We start from the raw sequence: 18,625 nt of genomic DNA on the forward strand, positions 1-18,625 counted from the left end.
ATATATATATATATATATATACACACATATATATATATATATATGTTTATTATATAAAAATAATCTTTACAATACTTAATCCTTAAATTTAAATTATTATAATGCAAACTTTGGCATTTATTAGATTTATATACAAAATTATTAATTTAATATGTTAATATCTAATTAAAAATAAAATAAGAATATTATTTTGATTTCACTTGTACAAAATGTTATTTTTGTAAATTAATTTCATAATTATATATACAAATATATTTAATGATAATAAAAAAAATTGTAAGAATAATATTTAAAAAAAACTATTACATATCGTTAATTCAGCCTCTAAAATGCAAAAATTAAAAAATTTATATCACTTAGTTAATTATTTTAATTTATAGCACTTAAATGTATAATAGGCAGTGATAATTGATTGATTACTATAACTTTTCTAACATTTGATACATTAAACATACAGATAATAAATAATATTAGATTATTATAAACTATTATAATAATCTAACATATTCGTATACATGAAGAATATAATACACAATGATACATATTTCTAAAAATTATTATTTTATAAAAAATATTGTATCATTTTTCACTAATAATTTAAATTCGTATGAATTTAATTTACATGTAAATTAATAATGCACATGCATACATATTTTATGATTATAAATTAAATAATTAATTTTAACTATTAATTATACAAAAAAAAACTAAACATAAAACATTGTAATTGTTTCATCAAGAATTTATACCTCAAATATTTTAGTAAAAAAAATATCATAAATTTCAAATAAATCTTTGCCATAATACATAAATAATCACATTTTACCAAATGATTAATCACAATTTGTCAATATGTTTATGACAATGTGATATTAATTTATCCTATATAAAATTTGAAATATTTTACTCAGAATTCTTATTCTCTGTGAAATTCACTAAAATGCCATTTCCCGCATCCACCCAATCCTCCGAAAACAATTTCGCTCTAAGTATTTCCCTTTCCGAAGCATCCTCGATATCAGGCGCGTTCTCATTGTTTAAATTTTCATTATTTTTCTTTTCTTTATCTCTCCTTCTTACAATCAGCAGTTCAGAATCTTCCGTTGTATCTGGTAAAATCTTGTTTAAAGTTTCTGGTAAAATTAAAGCAAATGCCCCAGATCCTAAGCAGAGCATTCCAATAATTATTAATGGAATGGTAACTGGAAAATATTCTCCCTTAAAACGAAAATTACATTTATTACTTCAAAATGAATATTTTAAAGAGAAATTCGTGTCGAATCGTATTTAATTTTCCCTATACCAATTCTGTACGTTCCGCTAATTAATTCTAAATTAATTGCTGGAATGTAAATCTTACCGATAATAATTCGTGTGGTGTACATAAACTGCCGATTTTCGCGAAAACGATGCATAAGCCTAAGCAAGTTCCTCGCACAACTGTTGGAAATATCTCGACCGTATACAAGTATGTTATGGAAACGGTGCTCATTACTGCTATTCTACCGAGTAAAAGTATAATGGTCTTCGTGAGATCTGAAAATAATCATTAGAAGTGAACGAGTATATAAAAAATAATACGATATTATTAAGATGTACGTACCAATTGCAGTTGTGGGATTCGATAAGATAATTATGGCTGCTAATAAGATACAAATCGCACCTGTAATTGATTGATATGCTGACATTGATAATCGTCTGCCATATCTAGACAATATGAAATAGAGAAACACGTAAGTTGCGATTTCTAATGCTCCTCCTAATGCAAAAACGATATGCCTATTAAAAGAGAAATTTGGAACGAGTGTCATAAAGACACAGCATGCTATAGAAGATGTGAACCTTGAATAAAAGAAAAAATAAATAAATAATTATATAAATAAGAAAGAAATAATTGCATCGATTGATAAAAATATTTGAAAAATCTTACCATTGATACATCATTATAATACCATATTTTTTCAATAGCATAGATTTAAACAGTTCCAACAACTCTTCTTTTGTTTGCGCGTTACTGGATTTTTCTTCGATCTTATTACACTTTTTGTTATACTCGTCTTTGCTCGTTATTTCTTTTTTTATCGGCATCCGTAATTCTACGGTATCATACGCATTTTTCATCGAAAGTCTTTGACTTCCAGCTGGCTGGGATATCGATTTCGATTTTCGATGACTTTTCGAGCTCGATGCGATATTCCTCTTTTCCATTTCTTCATTTTCGTATTGCTTCGATTCCACTTCCGATTCCGTTTTGACAAGCTTGTTTTCTAAATTTTCTGAAATCGCTCTCAAACTTGTTTCTGGAAAGTGTACATCATTTTTGTTCTCGTTAATTACAGTGTAACGTAAATAATAAATAATTGATAAAAAAAATTTTTTTATTTTGATGAAATATTCAATAAGATTCATCTTTTACTTCGAACTTTTTGTTGAAGTGTATCCGTTGTATTACTATTCAGCAAATTCGCAGCTTCTTCTTTCATTTCGTTATCGGTTTTCGATTTCTTCAAGTCTGGACACGAGACGCGCGACTTCCTTTCCGGTTTCGTCGGGATCGCGTTCTCGAGAACGTTTGCATCCGATTTAACGTGTTCTCTTCGAGATAATCTAGTGCAACAGATATTGTATTTCGCGATACGTTCCAATGCCATATCTGCTTCCGTTGTTTTTCCCTTTGCCAGTAACCATCTTGGCGATTCTGGTATCATCCTGAGATACATTCATAGATCATAGATTCATACATCAATCTATTTCAAAATATATATATTTTATTTGCTCTTCGCGCTAAAAAAAAAAAATTATATATACCAAATGTAAAGTACAGTTATTGCGGTGGGAACTGAAACTGCTAATTGCAAGATTCTCCAGTCCGGTATAATGTAACTGAGTGCAGCTAGAAGTATCAAACCAATGGCCCAAGCAATTTGCATAACTAATGCAACGAAAGTCCGTGCCTTGGCAGGGAACAATTCCAAAGAAAGAATATACGTCGAATTTTGTAGACCCTGAACAAAGACTCCTTGTAATCCACGAAGAGCCAAAAACGTGGGATAATTCTAAAATGAAGATTCTCATTCAGCAAGAGAAGAGAAAAAAAGTTTTATCCTCTGTTAATTTGGTATTCAACGTTAGCTTCTTTTATTTTCCGCGTTGAACGAATGACACGAATTAAAATGAATATAATGAAGATCGAATTGAAAATTTAAAAAAAAAAACATTTCATTAACAATATTTTAATTAACGTTATTTTACTATTTTTTTTTTTTTTTTTTTTTAAGGAAATTTATGTACCTGTACAACGTATAACGCAACAGCCATCGTGCCCTGAGTATAAAGACAAAGCGCTTGAACCGGAAGTCTTCCAATACGATCTGCCAAAAGTCCAGCGATCCAAGCACCCATTAAAACCCCGATATAGTAAACGGTCGGCCCAAGAAACGTCAAATACCGTTTTTCACAAACTAGATGCCATTCCGTCACTACGCTATTCTCTCCGAATTCGGTTGCAAATTGATACTCGCCGAAACACAAGTCTGTATTCATAGATTCTTTTAAACCGGAAGTCTCGTTGGTTGTAAGAGTTATATTGCCAAGCTCTTGGCAACCATATGTTCGTTTCGTTCCATTTTTTGCCTGTAATATCCAATTTAAATATTTTTCATATTTCTTGAAACTAGTCAATTGTATTAACTAATTCAATTTTTGATTGACTGATGATAATTGAATTTTTTTGTTACCACGTATGAAATAAAATTCGATTTACTTATGCTACTTCACACAAATATATTTATCATTAAAACAAAAGTTAAGTAAATTGTTTGAATGAACAATTAACAATATTTCTTAAGAGAGCAAAATTTCATTTACGAGTTAAAGCAATGAATATTTTACTGTTTAAATCAATTTGAATAGTTCAATAATTATTTGATGTTATGAAATGAACGAATAATTGAATTAACCAATTAAGAAATTATATAAATAGAAAAAAAAAGACAGAAGAATTAATTTACCTGACAATAAAATTTAGGCGTATAATTATGAAATACCGGCAATGCGTGGCTCATCGCAACTATGACATAATTGATACCAAGGAGCAGCACTATGACTACTTGAAAGCATCCTACTTTTACTTCCTCCGCGTTCATTTCTTCTAATAACTTTTTTTCTTTTCTTTTCTTTTTATTACCAATATTTACACAAAATCACGTAATCACAAAACAATCAATAGTACTTTATTCACAATTCACGATGTAGAATCCAACCAAACAAGAAGACGTTGAAATTCCGTGCACAGGAGAAACAATGATCCACTTATCCATTTTTATGGTCAAAAAAAAAAAAAAAAAGAAGAAGAACGAACGCACACGTAAGGATGAACTTTTTTAAAAATTTTTTTTAAGAGAAATATGACCAACGTGCTGCATCACTCAGAGGCGGTAGACGAACGAAATTCGTGGCAACGAGTGAAAACTTCGACGCAGAGCCCCCAACAAAGTGTCATCCATGAGGGTGAGACACGCACTAACAGAGAGAAGAGTAACTCTCTCTCGAAGGATAGCGCGAAAGAGGAACCGATTCCTAGTGGTATCAAGTCGAACGAGGATAGAAACACGTGCTATTGTTTCACGCTTGGCGACACGTATCCCATTAACGCACTCACGTCACGGGAAAACGATCTTCTGTCAATAATAATCGATTTTTAAATTGACGTAACGTGAATTTTGTATTTCTGGGAAAAAACATTGACGTGGTCGCCACTTCCGAATGAATCTGAACGAGATACAAAAAGAATAATAAATAATTCTGGCGAAATCGGAAAAAATTTTTAAGATTTATTTCTTTCCTTCCATCTTTTTAATGCAGTGTGAAAAAATTTCTGGTTTCAAAAAAAAAACCAAGAGGAATCGATTTAAGATCGGCCAATTTTGTAGTGTAAAATAGTATTATTAATATATGAGAAGAAGATATATGTATATATTATTTTAAAAATTATAGTTTTGTCATTTTAAAATATTCTTAATGAAGTAAATAAAAAAAGATAAAAAATTACAGTAAAATTTAATATAAAATGTATATTTCATTGTTAACTGATATACGTATGCAAATGTATGCAAATGCACAAACTTAAATAATAGGCCAGACTGGGTCTATGAACTCCTGACGTTTACTCCATTCTGCATTTACCTGTATAGGTTGCAATTGAAAGTCTCATTGATAAGTATTGATCGTTTCATTTTACTGAATCGCTTTTCTCCGCAAAAAATCTTTGTTACAATCGCATTTCAATTTTCAATTTGCTTCTTTTTCTATCGATTCTTTATTTTATCATTTTTTATCATACTGTTTAAAATTAACGTTATCGATGTTATTTCAAAATAGGAGAAACTTTTGCTCATTTTACAAAATTACCTAAAATAAATTTCCAAAAAATTCTTTCACACTAAATTTTCCATACGAGTGCATTTCAACGGATCGACTAACAGTGCATCCAGATTAATAGTAAACATAAGAGAAAAATTCTGAAAAAGAACAATAATAATTTCCGGCTTGATGAGGACAAAATTAGTGGCGCGTCATAAATAAATGTACAAACTGTTGACAAGACATGAAAACCTATCCGGTGACGTCTTTTTGCCATACCATACTTAGGACACGATTATCTTGATGGAGGGGTACCAATCATCATAGTCCAACGACGGTGTTTCCTTCGTTTCTGGAACTGTTTCTGTATGCGAAGAACATCACGTCCGGTCCCGAGCGCATCCTGCCTTTCATTACAAGCTCTCCGTGTTCGCTCGATCACCGATTCCAAAGGAAACCCTCGTGCCAACTGAATCTTCCCTGGCTGTCCTTCGTCTTCACCGCAAATCGAACATCGTCATTAGCATCATCATTCGTCGCCGAGGTGATCGTACCTCGGTCATTGTCACACCCGCTACTTATTTCTGAACGACTTTCATTTCCATTCAATCGTTCAGGCCGACCGATTGTCTACTATCGTTGGCAACCATCTATTTTCGCCTATCGAATTATGCTGAGAATGTACTAGCCATTACGAATGACGAGAACAATATATATAAATAAATATATAAATAAAAGTGAAAATAGAAGAGAAAATTTTCTATATATGTAAAATATGTTATTGCATCTTTCTAGTATCTTAATATTTATTTTTTACTAAAACTTGGAACAAATAGTTTAAAAACTTGGATAAAAATACATTGATTTTTTAAAATTAGAAGTCTTTTATGAATTGATTTAATTTAATAACTCAATTATGATAAACTTTTTTTGAATTCATAAAATTTTCTAAAAAAAAAAAATGTGTTCATTAAGATTTGATATATGAATGTATACAGATAGCATTTTTAACTAACAATTTATTAACATTCATCAATCTTATTCTCTGTCCGACAAACCTAAATAGTCGACATGTGAGACTCATTACGATGTCGAATGATTGACGAACAATTTAACGATCGCGAACCATTGAATGGTAATGAAAGCTAGTTTATGATGATAGATCTATTTCGTGTTTCGTGTATAAGTGAATGATATTTACTTATATAGAATAAATAATAATTTAAATAGAATATAAATAAATAAATAAATATACATACATATGTAATACAAAAAATAAATAATAAAATAATATAAAATATTAATTATACTTTTGTGTTATTATCAATAAATTTTGTTTTGCTATTAGAAGAGAAGCAAAAATTTATGTCAATATTTCTTGACTGTTTTAAACATGTAAATTTATCATTTATCAAAAAAAACTTTACATTCTTTATATAAAATGAAATAATCATAAAATAATCGATTTAGATTATACTTCTTGTAATATATAATGAGCATATAATAAATTTATATTTATTTTGTATAAAATCATTTTTCTTTGATATTTTAAAATTCAGAATTAAATTGGAAAAAAAATATAAGCGCTTCAATAAACAATAGTTAAATTATTGATTAGATAATAATTAAATGAAATATTTTTTATTTTAATTCCTATAAGTAAAGACCCTCTGACAGTCGCGATTATACATATAGTATCGTAAGCACGTATCACATAACCTGGAGAGGTGGCCTGGATGCCTTTTTTCGTCATGTACCGTTATCGTAGAATAACTTCAGTTCTGCGACCATAGGTACTACTTATTTTACTTTGTCCTCATCGTTCATCTGTTCGATTGTATGTTACAACTTGTGCTCTATTAGTGTCAATATTTAACAAGAATAAAAACTGAATGCGTTTCTCCCAGGTAAGCATAGTTCAGTTCTCGTTGCTCACTCTGCGTGGTCAGTTGGAACGGTCCTATCGATGCAAGAAAAATCGCGGGAAACAAAACGAACATAAAGAGGAAAGGAGCGACCAACGATCGCAAAAGCATCCACAGATATTCGCCGGAAGTGATTAACGCATCGGAAGTGCAAAATGAGAATTACGCTTGCCTTAACAATAATTGTCATTGCTTGTGTCAGCGTAAGTACTGATTAAGCGCGAACTCGATTAAAATTTGAAATTAACGAATACGTTACATGCAAATATATTCAAATCCTAGACTCATGTATTACAATTAATTATAGTATTAATATGCAAATCTCACTATTTATTAATTATATTTATATAACAGAAAAACATGATTTTACATTTTTATATATGATGCAAAATATATTTAAAATTTATTATAAAAAGTTAATTTATAATTCATAAATTTTATATGTTACATAAATGGTGATTTAATGATTTTTATGATATTAAACTTTTTTAAATTTTAAGTCCTACATAAAAAAATATCTTTTATAAAATAACAAAAACTTTGAAGAAATATGTTAACTATATTAGTAAAAAAAATAATAAAAATAAATTTTCAAATAATTATTTATAAAAATATTTATAAGAATGTTTTTTTCTTCTATGAATTTAATAATAATAAAATTTTTAATTAAATATTTATATTGATAACGATATTTATATTGATTTTTTTAAATATCCAAAATACTCGACAGATTCGATGCGTTGACGGTAAAGCAAAGAAAACAACGCAGTTATCTCTACAAAGCAAAGAGACGAATGTAGTGAATTTTATGAGATTACTCATGATGAGACTTGTGTTTGGAGTTGCATCGACAATGGGTTTAGGTGAAAATCTTTCTGGAGTACTCGGAGGAATTTTTGTACCACCTGGAGCAGATGATTACAGTGATTACGGCGATGATGATTTATTATCGGATTTGTTTTAATAATAATATTTATTAAAATGCAATTCCAATATTTTCAGTAAAATCAATACAAATTTTTTTTGTCCTTAATATATCTAAACATGATAAATTATGATTCGAATTTATTATGAAAACTAATGAATATATTTGTTTTGTAATTTCAAATTATGAAAGTGCATTCAATAATATTATTCCAAAATATTATTAATAATTATTAATAATACTATTAATAATCGAAACTTTAATCAAAATATACGTATTTTTGTATTTATCATTATTTTTATTTATAAATATAGAACATAAAAAAATACAAAATTAAAGTTGTTCAAAAAAAACTATCATGTTCAATTTCGTTATTATATAATAATACAATGAAAATGTTTATATAAATAACTTTATATTTTTTATAAAAAAAAAATAAATATTTAAAAACAAAATGATTAGAAATCACACAAAATATTTTGTACATATATTTTACTAAATTATAACTTATACGAACAATAATTATTATATTTTTATTTGTAAATAATATTGTATGAATTATTTATTATTTATTTATAAGTGAAACCTTATTACCTCAAAAAGCAAATCTGTATTGTAAATTGCTTTTTGTATGTATTAGTTTCTAAATAATAATTATTATTTCAATATAAATTATTTGAATTATTTTTATTTGTTCTGTAATATAATATTAAATGTTATATATTTATCGATTATTTAATTGGATTATTAAATTGGAAATAATTATATCCTTAAAAATTTTAATCTTAATTAAAATTATAGTATATATATATATATATATTATATTAAAGAAAAAAAAATTATGAATTGTAAAACATATCTATGTACTACTACTTTATTTGATTCTTATATTAATTATATATTTATATTATATAATAAATTATTTCATAAAAAATTTTGTAAAAACTTTTTGTTATTTATAATATTTATAATAAATTACATTTCATTCAACAAGAAAATTCAAAAAAATGAATTATCTAACATTTTTGATATTTATTTCTGTTTATTTCTTATTATTTTTGTATATGATACTCTTACAAAGTATTTTCTTATAAATACATAAATATAAAAAATATCATTTTATATATAATAAATATGTTATTTTTACAATATATATTAACTAAACAATATTATATATTATTTGATATTATAACATAAATAATAAAAATATTAAGTATACTAATATTTGTAATATTTATAAAATAAAATAACCTAAAATTTTAACCTAATATTTTTTTAATATATATAATGGAGTGGCAGAAGGTATTAGAAATTCTTACATGTAAATCAAAATCAACATTTCTTTTACAAAAGAATATAAAACAGGAAAATGAAATTATGATTCACTTATGGAATGATCAAAATATAAAGTAAGAAATAAAAATTGTAACAAAGAATTAATATTTATTATAAAAAATTATTAATTTTATTTAATTCTTATAATTTTAAATATTAATATTTATTTATTTTAATAACTTAATAATCTTAATTTTTGTAACAACTAATAATCTTAATTTTAATCTTTAATTTTTGTAACAAATTTTTATTATTTTTATTGTTATGACATTATTTATATAATTATTTTTTATTTGTTTTATTATTTAATTTTTTACATTCTTTCATGTTTAGAAAGCTTATATATTTATGGTTAGAAGATCATTATAATAAAAAAGAATTTAAATCTATTACCAAAGCACAATCTTTTAAGATAATAGGAAATAAAGAATTTCAAGCAAAGAACTATATGAAAAGTGTTGAATCATATACAAAATGTGCTCTTTATGCTCCTATGAATAGTTGTGAATTACCAATTGCAATTGCAAACAGGTCTGCTTCATTATTTTATTTAAATAGATATGATGTAAGTAAAAAATAAATAATATTATTTATTCTATATATGTATGATTGTATATATAATGTTTTATTATATTAAAATTTATTTTTATGATGTATATGTGTTATATAATCAATACAAATTGATAATGAAGGATTGTATAAAAGATATTGAATTATCAATTAAATTAAATTATCCTAAACAATTACATTATAAATTATATTTACGTGCGATACAATGTTATTTAAAATTAGGCAAACATCACTTAGCTAAAGAAACACTATCTAAAATACAACAATTAATTCATGATCCTAATTATATAAAACCTTCTATGAGAGGTAAATAATAAATAAATAACTTTACATTTTTAAACATCTATTATTTTTTTATACTGAAATAATTTTTGATAAAATATTTCATTAACTTTCAGATAATATTGAAAAAAAAATATGTAATATAACATTTATTGAGTCATGTGTTCAAGATATTGTCACATGTCATCATCATCACAATACTAATGATATATTGAAATTAAAATCCCAAATTATATTTGAAGAAAATACAAATTTTCCTAATGCATCTATAACTATAGATAGAATACATAATGAAAAATTAGGAAGACATGTAGTAGCAAACAAATTTATTAAAGAAGGTGATATTCTTTTCTTAGAAGAACCTATCAGTTTTGTGTTATTAAATCATGATACATATAGTTTTTGCCAATATTGTAATAATTTGAACACTGACATTCCTGTTCCGTAAGTAATTTATTTATATTGATACAGAATATTTTTTTCTTTTTTTTATATACTAAAATATTAATATTTTTTAAAATATCTTCAAAAATTTTTAAAAACTTGATTTTAGAAACTAAATAAATAAAAAATTAATATACAAATTATGTTGTATTGTATTATTTCAGATGTAGAACATGTTTAAATACTTTCTATTGCAATGAAAATTGTTTAACTAAAGCATGGTCTTTGTATCATTGCTGGGAATGTCCTGGAAATCAAATGAATCTTTGGAAAGAAATTGGAATAGGACATTTAGCTCTCAAAGTTTTATTAACTTGTTCAACTATAACAGATAAGATTAAATTTAACGAAATGCAAAATTTAGTTACTAATTTTGACAAGTTATCTATGGATGATTTAACTATATATGGAATTGTATGTATATTTTTGAAAAAAATATATATTAGAAAAGAAAAAATTTTATTTAATTATATATAATAAAATAATTATAATAATAATTATTTAATATTAATATATAATAATAATATAATAATAATATAATATATTTAATTATTTAATAATTACAGACAGCTATTATGCTTACTATATACTTATTTAAGTATACAAATTTTTTTAAAATAAATAATTTTGAAAATAGTTTAATGAAAAAATTTTTGGATAATTTTTTCAATTTAAATTTTAATATCTTAACAAATAATGACAAACAACTTTATATAAGTTCTTTACTTTTACGATATATTCTTCAACTTATTAGTAATGGACATGCCATTACAAAATCAAATATATTTTTAAGTAAAAATGATTCTTCCATGATTCAACAAGATATTGTAGCTACAGGAATTTATCCTTCTGCAAGTATAATGAATCATTCTTGTGACCCTAATATAATTAACATGTAATGTTAAAATTTATATAATATATATATATATATACATTTATATATTTTAGTATCTAATATATTTTTATTACTAAATTTTAGTTTTGTAAATCAATATCTTATTGTCAGAGCATCAAGAGATATTTCTCAAGGTGAAGAAATTTTTAATTGTTATGGTATAGTAAAATTTATTTAATAAAATCTATTTTATTATAAATTAGATATTAACTAGTTATATATTGAAATAATAAAACATCTATTAGGTCCACACTACAGACATATGACAACAGAAAATAGACAAAAAATTTTGAAAAGCCAGTATTGCTTCATTTGTAAGTGTAAAGCATGCACTCTACCAAAATTACAATACTTCGTGGTAAATATAAAAAAATATATTTTTATTTTTTGAAATATTCTAATTAGTAATATTTGTTTTTAATTAGTTTTAACATATGTTGCAACATATAATTAAATTATAAAATCATATTATAAGATCATCTTTGTAGGAAAGATTTAATGCAATGAAATGTTTAAAATGTAATGGTGCATTATGTAATATAAAAAATTCTACATATTGTTTAGATTGTGATGACAAATCTCAAATTCCACTTTTAAATAAAATAATACAAGCTAATGAAATTTTTCAAATATCTGAAGTTTATATTAACTTAGGTAAACCAGAAAAAGCATTGGATAAATTAGAAAAATGTTTGCATATTAGAAGAACAGTATTGTATAAATATAATGAAGACATAACAATTACATTAAATCTTATGGCAGAAATATATAAAATAATGGGTTTGTGGATATATTATATTGTATAGTTAGATTAAAATTTTTCTAATAATAATATAAAAATAATAATGAAAAATTAATTATTTAAGGACAATGGATAAATAGTATTATGTGTTTGGAAAATACACTTGCTGCAATTAAAGAAAAATTTGGGTCATTCAGCATAGAACTTCTTAATCAATTAAATAATCTTACAGATATGTGTTTTAAATATTTAGAAAAAGAATTAAATACTAAGAATACAAACACACACAAGTAAGCATCTTTAATTATTAATTAAAAATAATTTTATAATCATAATATTTATGGTTTTTTTATTACAGGAAAATAATAAAAAAAACTCAAATATTTTTAAATCAAATAGAAGAAATTACAAATCTTAATTATGGGTTTTGGAGCAATATATATAAAGATGTAAAAAAGAAACAAAATCAATTTCTCAATTATAGTACTTATAATTTAAATAAATGAATAAATATACTTTATAAAAATTTATATATTTATTATTTCATAATTTTTCTATTTTATATATTGAATATATTTTTTTTAATAATAATAATAATAGTTTATTTATATCATTAAAATTCTTTACTAAAAAAACATTTTTAATAAAATTTAATTAAAAAATTAATATTTAAAAAAAAAACAATTTAATTATCTCTATTGTACATATATAATTATTTCATTCATATACAAGTTTGACGAGCGCGCTTGTTATATTATATATTATTTCATTTAAATAATAAAAAAATACTATAAATATTTTAATTAGCTGTTATAGATTAAAAAATCAAAGTGTATAAATAAATATGAATTTCGTTAAATATTTTTTATTTGAAATTTTAATCTAATATAATTAGATAATTATAATACTAATACTAATTCATAACCAAAAAGTGAAATTGTTTATATTTATATTTATATTATTATTAATAAACATTTAATTTAAAATTATTTTGTAATCGTACTAATGATAATAAACTGAATAAAATAACAATAATATGAAAATTTATGAAATATAAAATTTATAACAAATATAAAATTATGACAGATAAATATATCTGGCATAATTTAGAAACATCAAATCAATTTTACAGTACATTGCAAAATGTACTGTAAATTTAGAAAAAAACATTTATTAGAAAAATACAATCAATGTGATGAAACTATGATAAATAGTAATATTTATAAATTAAATAATGATTGCTTAATACTTATTTTCCTTCATTTACCAATTGTAGATAGAATTAGGATAGAAAGGGGTATATATAATCTTATGTAATAAACAATAATTTTTATTGACATTATAATATATTAATATTATATATTAATATATAATATTTTAGTGTGTAAAAGATGGCAGAAAATAAGTCAAAAATCTTGGCATAATACAAAGAAATTAGATTTAAGAAATTATACCTGGGGATTTGCTTCTAATACTAAATTAAAACAAATAAATACAGTTATTCTTAATAAAGTATTATCACGATGTGGCAAATTTCTAAATAAAATATATTTAGAAAAAACATTTTGTGAGGGTAGAGAAAGTGCATTGTCTATTATTGGTAATTTATGTCCTAATTTAGAAATCATTGATGTCAGTTATCTCCAAGTACCTTCAACAGGAATAACATCAATAATAAATAACTGTCATAACATAAAGAAACTTAGTTTAGATTGTATATATCTTTTCGACACAGATTTGGAAAAATTATTCAAAGTAAATCGACAATTACAATTTCTTAAATTAGTTGACATTAAAATATCTGGTAAATGTTTATTACATTTACCATCAAATACAATAAAAGAAATTATTATAAAAAGATGTGATTATGTTTGTGATGATGATGTTGCAGAGGTAAAATTAAAAAATCTTTAAATTTATTTTTATTTTTTTGTTTTCTAATATAATTTGTGAATTTTATATTTAGGCAATTACAAGATTAAATAATTTAAAACATTTTATAATATCAGAATGTTTTGATACTTTGGAAAAAACTACAAAAGCTATTGGCAAATATTCTACAAGATTAGAAACATTGGAAATTATTGGTAAATCTAGTATGTTACAATTCAATGGTATATCACATGTAATTACATTAAGTAATCTTAAAAATTTGAAAATAAGTGCAAATTGGTTTATTTGCAACTCTATTCTTTGTAAATTAAGTTCACATTGTCAACAACTGATTTACTTAGATCTTAGTGGTAAGTTTGATCATATAAATTCTAAGTTTCAAAACTTATATAAATTTTAATCAAAATTATCATCTTCAGATGTTCCAGGTCATTTTATTACAGATCATACTTTAGCAGCTATAGAAAAATTTACGAAATTAGAAATATTGATAACACGTGATTTATATCAAGTAACCAGCAATGGTTTATTACATTTATATAATTTAAAACAGCTAGTGTGTCAAGAATGTAGTTTCTTTGATATAACAATATCTAAATTTATTCAACATTCCTTTCAATTGAAGATATTAGATTTATCTGGATGTCGTAACATAACAAATGTTACATTAAAAAGAGCAGTGATAGCTACTAATTACAGAACTAATAATATTATTTTGAATTTATTTATTGGTGGAACTGCAGTTAACCTTGAAACATTCCAGGAAGTATCACCATTTTTACAAATATACAATACAGATTCACGTTACAAAGAAATATTTCCATTTCATCCAGATTCCATATTAATATAAATTTCTTATAAATGTATTTTTCTAAATATTTAATTAATTGTATTATAAAATATATATTATCACAAAGAGAAATAAAATAAATCTATTATTCAATGCATTTTTTGGTCTCAAAATTCAAAAACTTCGAAAATACTAAGAATAAATAGTGAAAAAGATAAAAATAGGATAAAAATTGAAAAATCAGCGCCATTTCTAGAGAATGTTATAAATGAAACTAAATATAAACAAGAAGAGAAATAATAGATAAAAGAATAAAATAAGAATTGAAAATTAGTACCATCTCTTGAATACTTCTGAAAAATAATTTCAAAAATATATCTTTGATAAAAGATGGCGCTAGCAATTAATTCTTACTTTATCTTTCTTCCAGTTTTCTCTATTCTTTTTTTATGAGTTTCATTTATGGCACTATATATACATATATATACATATATATATATTTGTTTTCCTTGTTAAACTTATTCTATAAATTGATACATTCGAAATAGTTCTTATATCTAAGAAACTTTTTTTATAGTATATATATATATATAAAATATAGTAATTTATATAATATAATTTATCATATATTTCTTAACCTATGATTAAAAATCTTAAAAGACCATTCAATTTAATTTTTATGTTTTTCTTAATGAATATTAACCGAGACGTATATTGTGAAAATTAAGTAAGTTCATGTAAATATTTTTATATAATTTTTATTTTATATTATATAATATGTAATATATTTTAATTTAAAAAATTATGATTCAAAAATGGCTAACAAAAAAGAAGTTTTTAAAAAAAAAAAGATACAAGATCATATATTAAATAATAAATTATTAAATGATTATAAATCATCTCAAATATTATTAAATGAAACTTCAGAAGAAGTGAATAAAGAAAATGGAGGAATATTAACACAAAATATTGATGTAAAAAATAATACTCAATATTCAATAAGTGTACGTAAAATTGAAGATTTATGTAAGACTCCAAAAAAAAATGTTGCATTAAGAGATTTAGAAGAAATAAATAACATTAAAATAGAAAATATAGATTACTCTCAAAGTTTTAATTTTAATTTAGAGACATATTCAGAAGAATTAGTTTCAAAAAATATTAATTTTTTACCAGAAACATTAACAACATGTAAAAATGAATATTTCTATAATGAGAATATATCTGATAAAGAGATAAAAAAAAAATCTAGTAATGATTATAATCAATTATCTAATATGATTAAATCTGAATTATGTTATAATGAAGTAAATGATATGGAAGCTATTGATATGTTGCATGATTCCATAATGGATTTTGAAGAAAATAAAATAAATACAGAATTTTTTTGTTCAACAATGAATGATCCTACACAAATTGAACAAACCATAGAAACATCCCAAGATCCAGAATTTGATCCTCTTTTTATTGCAAATGATGAAAATTCTAATATAACTCCAGAAAATATAAGTCAAAAAATAAAACGCAAATGTACTGTACTTAGCCCAAAAATACGAAAAAAAAAATGCTCCAATAATATAAAAAAAGAGAGTGATGTGGAGAATGATTTTATAAATCATATTTTAGGAGAACTAGACATTGAATTATTATCAGAAAAAGAGGAAAATGCTGATGAATTAGATGAATTCTCTAAGGATGCATTAAAGGTATATAATTAAAATGTATTTTATGTCAATTATATCATATTATAAATAATATCAATTATTTTATTAACTTATTATTTTTTTAGAGATTATATAATTTAGAAGTAAAATTAATACATGAAGTACCAGCTCAACATAAAATTGAACATACAGCAGGTACAAAACCATTAACAAAAAAAGAGAAAAAACTATTTTTAGAACAAGGACCACTAAAAAGTGGAGTATTTACACCTAATGAAGATAAAATTATTAAAGATAATTGGAAAGCATTTTGTGAAGTATGTTTGATTAATTTTATATATTTTTTCTATATATAATTTTTTGTATTTGTAAATGTTTTAAATTTTGTAGATTCATAATTGGAATTCTGAAAATGTAAAACCATTTCTTCAAATGAAAAATAAAAATAAATTTTATATAAGAACCATGGAAGAAAGACAAAAATTTTCTCAATTTTTAGCAAATGGATTACCATGGAGATCACTGTATAGTGTTTATCATAGATTTAGATACTTGTATAAAAACCAAACAAAAAGTTTTCAAAGGTATTGTGTTAAATATAATTCAATATAATTCAAATATAATTATTTATCATTATATTATTATAATTCAAATTTAATATATATATATATATATATATATATATATATTATACATATTTCTTTTATATATTTTATACTAATTATTTGTTTTTTAGGTATACATTAACTGAAGATAAGAAAATTTTGTCTTGTATGGAGAATAAACAAAATGAAAAAAAACCACATAAAAATTTAGTAAAATTGAGTAAAATATTAAATCGTTCACAACATTCAATTTGGTTACGTTATAAATTGCTTTCAGAACAGATGAAAAATAATAAAAAATGTAAGTTTTTTAGTGAAGTTATAATTTTTATAATTTGAATAATAGAATCTATTTGATTAATTTTTGTTAAAGCGACATCTGAAGTAAAATGGACATTATCATTAATTGGCAAATTTATAAAAACTTTCATGCATGTAACATTATGTGAAACGGTGGAAGATTTAAAAGATGCTATTATTCCAAAACCTGTTTGGCAAAAATTAGAAGGAAAACTAAATATAAATTATGAAATACTAAAAAAATTTTGGATAAATCAATTACATATGCAATTATTTTGTCCAGAACCTATTTATTTAAATGACATAAAAATAAAATTAATTGAATAGTAAGTAAAAATACTTGCTTATTTCTCTATTAATATTACAATAGTCTCAGTCTCTTTTGCAATATAAAATTATATTATAGCATATATGGGAAAGGAATTTCAGACACTCGAGAAATTGTCTGGTCAAATGTTGCAAAATATTTTGATGGAATTACTACTATCTTTTTATGTAGAACATTTCTTTATCTAGTCCAAAATGCTTCCATACAAATAGGTACAAAATACTTTCCTGGTAAGTTTCTATATTAAGTAAATAATAAATATTGCTTTGTTCTATAATAATCTTAATATTTTTAATTTTATATGTTTTAGATATTGTGCATTATTTATATCATGAAAAAATACAAAATATAAGAAATGAATCAATGGATAAATTTCTTCCTAGACTATCTTATAAAAATGGTAAAGTTAAAATTATAAATGAAGATTTGAATGAAGATATCAATATATAATAAATTAATATTACACAAAGATATTTTCAATATCATAATTTATGAATTTAAAAAAAAAAAAATTTTGTAATATTTACATTTATTTTTAAAATGGAATTAAAAGGCATTGTAATTTA

The 18,625-nt window shown here is 23.4% G+C and overlaps 6 protein-coding genes across 11 annotated transcripts in view; 5 read left to right on the forward strand and 1 right to left on the reverse strand.

The window, feature by feature from the left end:
- LOC122712244 (mediator of RNA polymerase II transcription subunit 31) overlaps positions 1–3,422 on the forward strand; it is a 5,407-nt gene extending 1,985 nt beyond the window's left edge. The window contains exon 5 of one of the 2 annotated variants that reach the window (XM_043931729.1): positions 3,279–3,421. The gene's annotated coding sequence lies outside the window, so the exon portion shown is untranslated. Of the gene's footprint in view, positions 1–3,278 lie in introns of both variants that reach the window. The other variant, XM_043931738.1, reaches the window with a different exon arrangement.
- On the reverse strand, positions 838–6,110 carry LOC122712234 (solute carrier family 22 member 8-like). 2 transcript variants are annotated; one of them, XM_043931716.1, is made up of 8 exons: positions 5,641–6,110; positions 3,292–3,633; positions 2,809–3,056; positions 2,417–2,709; positions 1,931–2,300; positions 1,604–1,842; positions 1,361–1,536; positions 838–1,218 (listed from the first exon to the last, which is right to left on the reverse strand). In XM_043931716.1, exons 1-8 carry the CDS (start codon positions 5,641–5,643, stop codon positions 904–906), a joined length of 1,986 nt encoding a protein of 661 aa, XP_043787651.1. In that variant the 5' UTR covers positions 5,644–6,110; the 3' UTR covers positions 838–903. The 2 variants fall into 2 exon arrangements, with proteins under 2 accessions (XP_043787651.1, XP_043787641.1); XM_043931706.1 differs by lacking the exon at positions 5,641–6,110 and adding an exon at positions 4,011–4,652.
- A 982-nt stretch (positions 6,111–7,092) lies between these two features.
- On the forward strand, positions 7,093–8,313 carry LOC122714036. 2 transcript variants are annotated; one of them, XM_043935031.1, is made up of 3 exons: positions 7,093–7,154; positions 7,269–7,489; positions 8,017–8,313. In XM_043935031.1, exons 2-3 carry the CDS (start codon positions 7,442–7,444, stop codon positions 8,248–8,250), a joined length of 282 nt encoding a protein of 93 aa, XP_043790966.1. In that variant the 5' UTR covers positions 7,093–7,154; positions 7,269–7,441; the 3' UTR covers positions 8,251–8,313. The 2 variants fall into 2 exon arrangements, with proteins under 2 accessions (XP_043790966.1, XP_043790961.1); XM_043935026.1 differs by having other exon boundaries at positions 7,094–7,198.
- A 1,144-nt stretch (positions 8,314–9,457) lies between these two features.
- Positions 9,458–13,000, forward strand: LOC122712550 (SET and MYND domain-containing protein 4-like). 3 transcript variants are annotated; one of them, XM_043932277.1, is made up of 11 exons: positions 9,458–9,620; positions 9,880–10,111; positions 10,239–10,422; positions 10,515–10,842; positions 11,007–11,256; positions 11,409–11,737; positions 11,822–11,895; positions 11,983–12,095; positions 12,226–12,517; positions 12,604–12,769; positions 12,838–13,000. In XM_043932277.1, the coding sequence occupies exons 1-11, from the start codon at positions 9,499–9,501 to the stop codon at positions 12,983–12,985; spliced, it is 2,238 nt and encodes a 745-aa protein (XP_043788212.1). In that variant the 5' UTR covers positions 9,458–9,498; the 3' UTR covers positions 12,986–13,000. The 3 variants fall into 3 exon arrangements, with proteins under 3 accessions (XP_043788212.1, XP_043788227.1, XP_043788220.1); XM_043932292.1 differs by having other exon boundaries at positions 11,983–12,051; positions 12,392–12,517; XM_043932285.1 differs by having other exon boundaries at positions 11,822–11,871.
- Positions 13,001–13,525: 525 nt separating this feature from the next.
- Positions 13,526–15,394, forward strand: LOC122712921 (F-box/LRR-repeat protein 4-like). Its single transcript, XM_043932953.1, is given in 5 exon segments — positions 13,526–13,627; positions 13,629–13,776; positions 13,861–14,372; positions 14,446–14,722; positions 14,792–15,394. Coding segments are annotated over 5 exon segments (1,470 nt in total). The 3' UTR covers positions 15,223–15,394.
- Positions 15,395–15,552: 158 nt separating this feature from the next.
- LOC122714245 lies at positions 15,553–18,565 on the forward strand. Its single transcript, XM_043935438.1, has 8 exons — positions 15,553–15,557; positions 16,028–16,868; positions 16,952–17,143; positions 17,217–17,410; positions 17,563–17,732; positions 17,805–18,057; positions 18,138–18,289; positions 18,370–18,565. Exons 1-8 carry the CDS (start codon positions 15,553–15,555, stop codon positions 18,507–18,509), a joined length of 1,947 nt encoding a protein of 648 aa, XP_043791373.1. The 3' UTR covers positions 18,510–18,565.
- Positions 18,566–18,625: the final 60 nt, after the last annotated feature.

Source organism: Apis laboriosa, unplaced genomic scaffold (genome assembly GCF_014066325.1).
Source record: "Apis laboriosa isolate Shangri-la unplaced genomic scaffold, ASM1406632v1 scaffold112_cov148, whole genome shotgun sequence".
In the NCBI taxonomy this organism is placed as follows: Eukaryota; Metazoa; Arthropoda; class Insecta; order Hymenoptera; family Apidae; genus Apis; species Apis laboriosa.

Bases quoted from the DNA above. Each gene is read 5' to 3' on its own strand.
- LOC122712234 (XM_043931706.1), bottom strand. From the start codon at position 4,145: ATGAACGCGGAGGAAGTAAAAGTAGGATGCTTTCAAGTAGTCATAGTG. The intron at 2,710-2,808 runs GTATATATAATT...AATGTATCTCAG, and splicing joins ATAACTGTACTTTACATTTG to GATGATACCAGAATCGCCAA. The intron at 1,843-1,930 runs GTAAGATTTTTC...CTTTTATTCAAG, and splicing joins ATTATAATGATGTATCAATG to GTTCACATCTTCTATAGCAT.
- LOC122714036 (XM_043935031.1), top strand. From the start codon at position 7,442: ATGAGAATTACGCTTGCCTTAACAATAATTGTCATTGCTTGTGTCAGC. The intron at 7,490-8,016 runs GTAAGTACTGAT...AATACTCGACAG, and splicing joins TTGTCATTGCTTGTGTCAGC to ATTCGATGCGTTGACGGTAA.
- LOC122712550 (XM_043932277.1), top strand. From the start codon at position 9,499: ATGGAGTGGCAGAAGGTATTAGAAATTCTTACATGTAAATCAAAATCA. The intron at 10,112-10,238 runs GTAAGTAAAAAA...TTGATAATGAAG, and splicing joins TTTATTTAAATAGATATGAT to GATTGTATAAAAGATATTGA. The intron at 11,896-11,982 runs GTATAGTAAAAT...AACATCTATTAG, and splicing joins AGAAATTTTTAATTGTTATG to GTCCACACTACAGACATATG.
- LOC122714245 (XM_043935438.1), top strand. The intron at 17,144-17,216 runs GTATGTTTGATT...TAAATTTTGTAG, and splicing joins ATTGGAAAGCATTTTGTGAA to ATTCATAATTGGAATTCTGA. The intron at 17,411-17,562 runs GTATTGTGTTAA...TTTGTTTTTTAG, and splicing joins CAAACAAAAAGTTTTCAAAG to GTATACATTAACTGAAGATA.